Here is a 10952-nt window from a genome sequence, read left to right as displayed (position 1 = left end):
CAGGTTCAGAGTTTGTGTCTCCGACCGTCGGGAGTTTGTTACATGCAAACAATTAAAAGTTCTGCTGAAATTGCCATTAGCACTTAGTAAAGGACACTCGAAACCTTTTACCTTTGGGCAACAACAATTCTGACAATATATTCTGCACTGCAGGGGTTAACTATTAACTAAAACTATTAAAAAACATTTGTGTTAATTGAAATAAAGCTGAAATAGAATAAATATTAGATGAATACAAATTAAAATGGAGCAATATTTAAGTGTTATTTGAAATATTTAAGTTGAAGAAAAAGTGAGAAGAACTAAAGCCAGAATTGCGAGATATAAACTCACAACAGCGAGACAAAAGTGAGAATTTAGAGAAAAGAACTAAAATGATTAACTCATAATAATAATACTAAAACTGAATTAAAAATAAAACAAATAAAAATTAATTAAAACCAGTTAAAAATATTTTTAACAACCTAAAAGTAATAAACGTGAGAGAAGCATATAACAAAAGTAGTAAAAATTTAAACTGAAAACTAAAATAAAAGCAAAAATAAATAAATAAATAATAATAATAAAAAAAAAAAATATATATATATATCATTTTTTTAAATTATTTTTTATAATTATTACTGCAGCATCATGTATTTATATTTATTGTGGTGTGCTTATAAATACCAGATATTAAAATTATTGATACAATCATTAATATATTTACACAATGAGCCCCCAAATGCAAAATGTTATTTTACCTACATATAATTGTGTATAGTATGACACTAAACTATAATTGAGTGTCAGTGTCTCGTATCATTTTAAACTTTTTCTTCTCGCATAATAAAATAATTTAAACTTGAATCAACATATTATGTGCATTAATTTATTGGGCAAGTACAGCCAAATGTATTAAGAATAAGAGTAATTTACATTTAGACAGTCTCTGTCACAGAATCAAGCTTTTCAGGGATAAAAGACGAGCCAGTCGTGGTTTCTGTACTCAGTCAGTTCAGCTTTAGTTTGAGAGTTTAGTATTAGAGCTTGTACTGACCATCTCAATGCATGTGTTAAAGAAACGGACACGATATTCAGGAAGCAAAACCATTTATTATCATCAAGTACAAGAATATCAAACGAACAGAGAACCAGATTCGTCTCAACAAAGACACTCGACAGCAAAGATCTTCCCCTCACAGTCACTGTTTTAATATCATATTCGTCAGATTGTTCGTGATCGTTCTCATGAGCAAAGGCTGAGGGGGAGGAGTTTGTACAGCTGTCAATCAGCAACTCGGCCACTCTGATTGGTCGGAATGCGAGTTCTAGCTCCTCCCACTACTGCCAGTTAAAGCTCCGTCCTATAAGCCGGTAGAAGTTCAGATTGTGTTGGCGTAAATACAAACGCAGCTGACGGAGAACAGAGTTGTTAACCGGAGGATGAGGACGTCCTTTAGACTCGTGAAGGCATCGCTCGTGTCCATCGCTACGAATGCAATAGAAGCCTTTGGTTTGGTTGAAGTAGAAGTTGGACGCCACGATCCGAGGCGGGAGATCGAGGAATCGCTCGACTCGCTGGAGCTCCGGCAGCGGGTCGTGGATCAGCGTGTCTCCGTCCACGATGTGAATCTGCTCCAGGGGAAAGTGCTGGAGCCAGTTCCTCATGTGCACGTCGTAGAGGCTTCGCTGGATCGCTTTGTAGCGCGTGTTCAGCGCGCCGTTCTTCACCAGCATGTTCTCGATGGCCTGAACGGGCTTGTGGTTCTCCAGCCGGTTGAAGTAGACTTGCGTGTAATCCGAGATGACTCTCTCCGTAGGGTCTCTGAGGATCAGCAAGAGTCTGATGGACGAGTTCATGCTGTGAATCCGCGCGGGAGCAACCGGAGACGTGAAATACCCCGGCGTCTTCTCCACCGTGATCTGATGCGGGAACGAATACGGCATTTGCTCGCGATACCAATCGAAGCCTTTGGCGTAGTTCTCGTCCCAGTCGAAGAAGTGGACTTCAGTGGCGGCCGCTGCCACTTCCGGATGAATATCCAGCATTTCCAGCAACGCTCTCGTTCCTCCTTTCCGGACGCCGATGATGATGCTGTGAGGAGTGTGTTTGCTGGTTCCTGGAGGCGGGATCAAAGAAGGGGTGACAGTCTCGTTTCCAGGGTTTTCCGGGGCCGGAGTCGCTTGGATGAACTCTGGAGGAGCGGCATACGTTCGGAGAACCAGGAACAACACGTAACTCAGAAGATTAGCCATGGAGAGGGTTGAAGAGACTGAGGGGATAAACGGCGGGTTGGTGTTGAAATGCAACGGTTTGTGTTCAGTCACGATAGCGAGTCAAGCGATGGCGGATTCCTCCCGTCGGGCGTTCAGGGACGAGGTGTGGCCACCAGTCCGAAGCGCATCTGGAAAACACAAAGAAGTAAAGATGAGTTAATGTGACTTAATAATAATAATGATAGAAACATCCCTCAAAACCACATGTGACTTTTCCTCAGCAGAGGCTGTGATTGGATAACTGGAGTAACCAGTGGACCAATGGCATCACAGCATCTCTAATGTTGGTTCTGAAACACCCGAGTTATTTATGATGGAGGGGAAAAGAGCCCGATTGCAGAAACTTACACTTTTATTACTGATATTTTGCACCAATTACCTAGGAAGAGACCATTTTGTTCTCTTGAACACATGGGATACACATGGGATGGAAACGCTGCTTCATTCACAAACGATTTATGCAAAATTACAATTTTGTGCATAAGTTAAATTCGCAACTTTAAATGGAAAACTTCGCTATTGTCTGCAATGTTGACCAGGATCTGTTGATGTTTTCCTCTCTTCACTTACAGATCATGTCCACTCAAATCTATATTTGTAAAGAATTTTTGGTTACACTTTATTTTAAAGCTACACTGTGTAGGATTTTCTCCCATCTAGCGGTGAAATTGTTTATGACTACCAACTGAATATTACTTTCTAGCCCCTCCCATTCCGAGGGCGTTTTAACTCCTACGGTGGCCGTATTAAAGGAGAACTCCGGTCAATTTTAACATTGAGCTCATTTTTTTGTACATTTGGAGTGCTGTCAGTACAGAGAACAACAACAAAAATCGGTGTTGCCTACACCGTGTTATCCTCTTTTTAAAATTTGCACCCTGTTGACTTCAATGGGGCAAGTTTTAAACCTGCTTTTAGCCTCTTAACATCCTTGATGTGTCATTACAAGTGCCCAGCCAATGTGAGTGATTCCTTCAGAGTGAACACGGGTGAATCTGACTGCAGTAGATGTGAAAGATATGAATAAAAATGATGTTTATTTCAGCCAGCGCACATACCTGTATTTACATCCTGTTTTCGGTCGAAGTCCAAAGTAGTCGATTGTCGAGTTCACGCGCGTGATCATAGGTACTAAACCAATACGCGTGAACTCGACAATCGACTACTATGGACTTCAGCCGAAAACAGGATGTAAATACAGGTATGTGCGCTGGCTGAAATAACATCACTTTTATTAATATCTTTCACATCTACTGCAGTCAGATTCACCCGTGTTCACTCTAAAGGAATCACTCACATTGGCTGGGCACTTGTAATGACACATCAAAGATGTTAAGAGGCTAAAAGCAGGTTTAAAACTTGCCCCATTGAAGTCAACAGGGTGCAAATTTTAAAAAGAGGATAACACGGTGTAGGCAACACTGATTTTTGTCGTTGTTCTCTGTATTGACAGCACTCCAAATGTACAAAAAAATGAGCTCAATGTTAAAATTGACCGGAGTTCTCCTTTAATTTAAATCTGCCGGCAGTCGCGAGTAATCTCCCCCTCGCATTCGTCACGGTGTCACTGAGTGTAAAAACGTGAAAGGCGAAGATTGAATTTCCAGGTATGTCCCTCTTTGGCTAATGTATTTTCAAGATGGAGGCGCAACATGGCTTCCGCCATTCGAGAGACTCGCTCGTATGTATTCTAAATGGCAGATTCTACACTTACGAGAATACTTGATTAGTTGGTGGATGTGATTACACATTAATGAGCACATATCATTTTGAAAGAACAAAGTGTTTTTTTGCTAAGAATCAACTTAAAAAATTACACAGTGTAGCTTTAAGGTGTCAGTATTACAGTGTAATTATACATTTAAGTACTTAGTAATAATAATTAACTGCATGTACTTACTATAGGGTTAGGATTAGGATGAGGGTTTGGTTTAGGGTTAGATGCATGTAATTATGCATAATTTATAGTTATTACTATAGTAATTACGTTTAATGTAACAATGACACTGTAAAATAAAGTGTTACTGATTTTTTTTTTTTTTTTGTAATTTGCTAATTCGAATGCTCTACTTAGCGCTGAATCAGTGTTATTTTAGATATCATTATAGTTTTCATCAATTTCCCAGTTAATTTACTTTTTTTCAATGTCATGCTGATCCACAAAGATGGGAATTTACCATCTAAAGACCCTGCTGAGAAAACGTGACCAACATTATTCAGATTTCCTCCAAATAGATCCGATATTCAAGCCAGTTAAATTGTTTTTATCTGATTTGCAACTTAGATCAAATAGACACTCATGCAATATCACAAATAATTCCACTATAACACACACAAAAAAGAAAAACCCTTATAACTCAGAAAGCAATTTGATTATGTGAAGTGTTGCTATGTTTATAAAAATGCATTGCAGTTCTACTCAGTAAAACACTTGGCACAAGATTACCCAGCATTCCTCAGAGGATTCAATCAGTTTAGTCCTTCCTCAAGATCAGCCAATCACTCCACAGTCTTTTTAACAGGTCACATTTAAACCCTACGGTTATAAGAGACCGAACAAGCACTAACCGACGGCGCAGACGTGTTTCTTTTCACTTGTGTCGCTTCAGTGGACTTGAAGAAAAGCCAAGGTCAGAATCACAGGAGCGCAGTGAAATGAGGAGGAATATGAGAGCGAAACTAGGGGAAAAAAATCCTCTGAAGGACTCGCTGATTGAGTTCAAAGGATCTTCAAGTATCCCATGCAAATGTGCGAAATCGCAAACATCTTCTGACCTTTACGCTTCATCAAATCTCAAAGCGTGGCAAACAGAGACACAGTTACCAGACCCTCTCACACAGACCAAACAGTCCAAGCCTCCAGTCAAAATATTCCGGCAGGGAAAGGTCACTTCCATGGCATTTACCCGCCGCTCTCGAAACTGATTAAACCTTGTAACTCTATTACAGATTACAGCCATCTGCACTCTTTCATAGAGACACGATCACTTGATTTCAGCTCTGAGAACACATTATCCAAACTACACTTTAAGTCAAGTAGATATTAATCACGTATTAATCATGAATTGCCACTTCAAACCGCTATCACTGATTGAGTCCTTGGACGCTCACTGGTCAAGCTGGTTTACTGTCACATGTGACCAGCAGCGCTTGCAACAAACCGCTTAAATGAGGGAAAAAACACATGGGTTTCTAAGCCCTGCGATGTGGAAAACACTCACTCAAAAAATGAATTTTTGCCTCTTGTTAAATTTAATTAATTAAAATAAGCAAAAGTAACACAATTGTTTAATATTTTGTCACAAATTAATTGTGTTCAATCAACCTAATATATTTAAAACTGAAGTTTACTTACTTAATTTGTGTGAAAACTACATGAATCATTTTTGTTGACAACTAACTGGGCAGTGGATCTGTAGTTCCCAGCATGCTTTGCAAGGGACTGCATTAGGAGGGTAAATTTCGGGATTAAAGTGTTATTTTATGTGTTTTTCTGTAAATGAAAAGATGTTAAAGCTGCAGTCGGCAAGTCTGGCAGATTGAGTGGACTTAGCCAAAATTTTGAATGTTTACAACTCTCATGCCCCTCCCCCACTACCAACGAGCACCCGCCCATCGTCAGTGCGTGTGTACCTGATTTTCTGTGAACGCGTCTGTCTCTTCAGCATCGATCAACACCATGGATTCGGAGGTAGGCTGGCCTGGCTAATCTATCCATAGATAGCAATAACCGAGGAATTGGAAGCTTGTTAGTAGATTTTCTCTCCGCCATCACGCTTCGTGCAATCTTCAGGCGAACTTCAGGCATGTCGTGTGCATGTGATATTGTAATGTGCGCGTCTGCGCGAGGGAGGGGGGATCGGTGGCGTGTGCACGAACTGTGATTGACAGTCAGATCTCACACCCCCCTGCGCTGATTGGACCCGATGAGACGGAGCGGTGGATTTTTGCAAAACAAATAACACGCTCCAGGTGGAGTTAGAAGCTCGGGTTTTTTTCTAAAACCACCTTATTTATGTTGTTCTGTCGGATTATAGTGTCAATTTCACTGAATTTGATCAAAAAAATGTTGCCGACGGCAGCTTTAATATTAGTGTTTAATATTCAGTTACAGGCCCGGGGTGGGTAATCGGGAGAATCGGGAGAATTCCCGGTGGGACGCTTCACTTTTGGGCCGGTCGAGGAAATTTTTTTTTCACATTTGTCACGTTAGTTACATTACACGTTCCGCATTCTGACACCGCAGCCTCTGCATGGGTTGTACCATGTGAGGGAGTTCTCCCCTCCCCTCCTATAGAGTTGGTTGGGTCCATAGTCCGTCTTTTCCAAAACGTTTTCTCAGGTAGGCTACAGCGGCACCGCCGGCGCCTACCGATAGCTGGGCCGGCCGGCCCTACTGTAACGGTACGCGTCAGGGAGGATGGGAGGAGAAGAGGCCAGGAGGTATGGAAGCTTGTTTCCGCCATAGAATAAAACATTTTAAAAGATAATTGCGACTTTTTATCTCACAATTGCGAGTTTACATCTCGCAATTCTGACTTTATTTCTCAGAATTGTGAGATATAAAGTCAGAATTGTGTGAAATAAAGTCGCAATTGCTTCTTATAAAGTCAGAATTGCGAGATATAAAGTCAGAATTGCCTGAAATAAAGTCGCAATTGCGTGTTATAAAGTCAGAATTGAGAGATATAGAGTCAGAATTGCGTGATATAAAGTCTAAGTGAATTATTATTTAACCTTTACATTATTTGTTGAACCATGGTGTTAATACAAACTACACAATAGTAAGAGCTGAACTGTTGCTTCATTTATCCAATTTGGAAAAAGTGCTAATTTGGAATTCCACCTTGGAAAAAGTGGGCCGGTCTTGGGCCTGAAACTGCCGGGCTGACAAGTGGCCCCACTCCGGCCCTGTTCAGTTATGTTAGAAACTTAGAGGACTTTCTGTAATGTTTTTGAATTTTTACCATTATGCAGAAGAGTGGCGACTGTGTTTAGTTTAGGGCTGTGGGCACTCACACTGAAAAAAACAATAAGTAAAATTGACCTAATTTTTTAAATTCTTTGGCAAGTTTTTGCACGAATATTTTTTAAGTAAATTTCACAAATGGAATTAAGTAAACTTTACTTAACTAAGTTAAGTGAAAGTAACAAAGAAAATAAGCAATTTTAACTGCTAGTAAAAGGTTGAGTAATATTTATTTAGTTGAAGTTTCCTTTGCAATACATTTCACTTAAACAATATAATATTGAATTAAGCCACACTTTTAAAGTATATGCTTTACTTAAAAATACCTAAATAACTAATACATTAGATATTATATACGACAGCATATCTACATATCAGATGTTAAACGCCATGTGAACGCAGAGACCTCAATAGACAATACACAATGACGGTAACATTTGATGAATCGTTTTTGTGTGTGAATGTGTCATTTTGAGTAGAAAATGAACTCCAAATGTCACAAAATGGCGCATTACTAATCCTAACAACAAAAGCAATGATGAAACAGTGTAAATACAGCTGGAAAACAGTGAAAAATCAACCTCATTAATTATTCAAGGCCCAGTGCATGATGGGAACACCAGTATCAGACAAGTTGAGTAATTGTACTTAATTTTATAACGTTGATATTTACGTTTTCATTTCTACATGCTTGAATTGAGTACTAATATAGAATTTACTTAATTTTTTTTAACTCTTGCCTGAACTAACTTTTTCATGTAAATTACATTGTTTTTTTCTGTAGTATTTACTTTACCACAAAATAATTTTTATCAGTGCAGTATACACTATACATGCATTAAACCTCATTCGCAGACCTGCGTAAGTAATATTCAATATTACTCTGTAAAAAGTGGTTTTAATTAACACTAGTAGCTTCTATCATTGGAAATAACTTGTAGAGTGAAATTAGCTCAAATTATAATGTTGGTGATTTTAGGCAGGGCAAAAATTAAATGTAGTCAACCTGACAAAACTTTATCTAGCAGGAATGACTAAATGAATTTAAGTTCATACAACAAGATTACAACAAATCATTTCAAACAAATTAGATTTTGATTGAAAAATCTAATTCATTTTCGTGGAAAAGTTTTCCTCAATTTAATCAAGTTCGTTCAACACCTTATTTTTTTGAGTGACTGACAGAATCCTGTCATACAAATGGAATTTACTGTATAATGTCACGGAATTTGGTCAATTTTGGATTAATAAAAATTAAATTTAAATTAATAAAGCTCTTCACGACAAGCTCTTCACCAAAATAACAGCTTGAAATTGTGAGAGAAATTACTTTTGTCTCAAAGTACTAACAACAATAATATTATAATAATATTATATAATTTTAAGGAATAATCACACTATTTTTCTTCCATGTTTTACTTTAAAAAGTTAACTTCTGTTTTACAGCACTTTCTTTGCCAAAAAATGACAGGAATTGTTCAAATGTTACACAATTTTTTTTAAAGATTAAATTGTCAAAGATGTATGCATTTGTTTGATGTAATTTTTGATAATAGATTTGTATTCAATCATAACAAATAATCCAGAAAAATACAGAATTTCTGAAAAAATAAAACATATTTCTTTGACTTTTTGTAGTCAGAAGTTTTACTAATTAAAATTGATTATACATCTTTTTTTGATTATTAACATTTGAATAAACAAATAAAATTTAATTCAGAAGATGAAAACAGAAAACATGGAATTGGGGAAAAAATAAAATGTATTTAATTGCTCTATTACTGATAACATTTTAATAAGTTATTATATTAAGCCATTAAAACGGAATCCTAAAAAATTAGTAATCCTAAAATAAATGGTAAACATGGAATTTGGGAAAAAGCACTTCACAGCACTCTATCATTGTTAAAAATTTGATACATTTTTACATTGTTAAAGATTTATGAAGTCAATGGATTAGACATCCTTTTTGATTACTAACATTTAATTGAACCATTAAGAATGAAATCCAGAAAAATGAAAGCAAAAAACATGAAAGAGATTTCACAGGTTTGTTGCAATCGAGTCCTAAACTTGTTTTCATGACTTTAACCAAAAGTAGCTCAGCAATGAAAACTTTATTTCCTCCTTCCACAAACTCTCTCTCTCTCTCTCTCTCTCTCATTCCCTTCTTCTTCCCGCAAGCCTGTAATGTGTGAGCGAGTGAAGGTGCCGAGAGGAACTGATGTCTCGGATGCGCGGTGACGTCTGAAACAGTAGAAGAGCTGAAGGCCTGATGCTGACAGCGAGACGCCAGGACGAGTTTACTGTCCAAACCAATCAGGCTCACAGGAGCCACTCAAACGGCCGGTCGCAAGCGTTTCTGGGTGATTCAGCAACAAAATTACATGTGCACAAGATGCAAAGAAAAAACAACATTTCTTTTCATTTGCACTTTACTTTCAATGCAAATACATTCCCAGGGAAAGCATGAGCTGATAAAATGAAAAGCTTCAATGCAATGCAAATGTGGATAAGAGCGTCTGTCAAATGCATAAATGTAAATGTGCATTATAAAAGTATGAGTCATGCATTTTATGGCCATAAACATGTATACATATAGCTATGATATTATGTATAAAATATGTTTAGAACCAAGTGAGTGAGTATAGGCCTAAGACAAAAAATAAGAGTTAACTGTAATGGTCAGAAGAATATAAAAATAATTCATAGCTAAATAAGTAAATATAATAATAATAATAAAAAAAACACAAGCTGACTATCATATTATGGTCATAAGTATATATATATATAGCCTATATATATATACACATATACATAAAATATCACATGCTGACTATTATATTATGGTCATTAGTATATAAATAAAAACTCATAGCCTCAAAAAATTAAATAAATTGAATTAATTAATTAACAAAAACAAATAAGTAAAATAACATCACAAGCAAGTAATGGTCATAAGTATATAATAAATAAAGTTAATAAAAACAACTTTATCTATCATGTAACATCAGTGGTATATAATGAAAAAAAAATCATAGATAATAAATTAATGAGATTGAAACGGTAAAACTTATCACTGTGTATCAAGTGCTGAGGAAGATTTAGATATGCTAATGAGCATTTGGTTTCTGACCAATCACAGCAGAGCAGCTCTCAGAGAGGCGGAGTTTAGAGAGACTGAATCTACAAACGAAGCGTTTCAGACTCTGAGAGAAAAGAGCTGATGTGCAGTGGAGATTATGAGGACATTACAGTGTTTTTGACATTGGATGCGTGTGAACCTGTTGTAGGAGAAACTAAACAACATTAGGAACCTTTAAAATAGCATAATAGGGGCTCTTTAAACTTAATACAATTACATTTAGAGATACTGAGTGCTAAACATGCCATTACAGTCCTAACATCACATAATTCCTTCCCTTTTTCACAGTTGCTCACGTCTCTGCTTCTGTCAGCTGGATCTATTTACAGAAGCAATATGTTAGCGGCTCTTGATATATTCCTCTGTCTGCACACACTACGAGTCTCCGACTACAGCTCAGATGATAAATGTGTTGGTTCATGCATTCACACACGTGTGTTCTGAGCTACAAGTCTCTCCACGGGACACAGAGAGCCACTAATTACCCAAACGCCTGTGTCTGAGTCTGAGGCTTTCCTCAAGACGAGATGCAAACAGCAGGGAGTGTGATGCTTAGCAGAGCCTCGTTTCAGAGCGATTAGC

General features: G+C 37.4%; 1 protein-coding gene across 1 annotated transcript in view; it reads right to left on the bottom strand.

Moving 5' to 3' along the window:
* Positions 1-1074: 1074 nt before the first annotated feature.
* Positions 1075-10952, bottom strand: part of hs3st1l1 (heparan sulfate (glucosamine) 3-O-sulfotransferase 1-like1) — a 57395-nt gene continuing 47517 nt past the window's right edge. The window contains exon 2 of the mRNA XM_079855713.1: positions 1075-2384. Coding sequence (XP_079711839.1) covers positions 1321-2235 — 915 coding nt within the window. The 5' untranslated portion in view covers positions 2236-2384 and the 3' untranslated portion in view covers positions 1075-1320. The remainder of the gene's footprint in view (positions 2385-10952) is intronic.

Source organism: Squalius cephalus (genome assembly GCF_949319135.1).
Source record: "Squalius cephalus genome assembly, chromosome: 21".
NCBI lineage: Eukaryota > Metazoa > Chordata > Actinopteri > Cypriniformes > Leuciscidae > Squalius > Squalius cephalus.
Note: the sequence above shows the minus strand (reverse complement) of the source record. Positions and strands in the feature narration are given on the sequence as shown.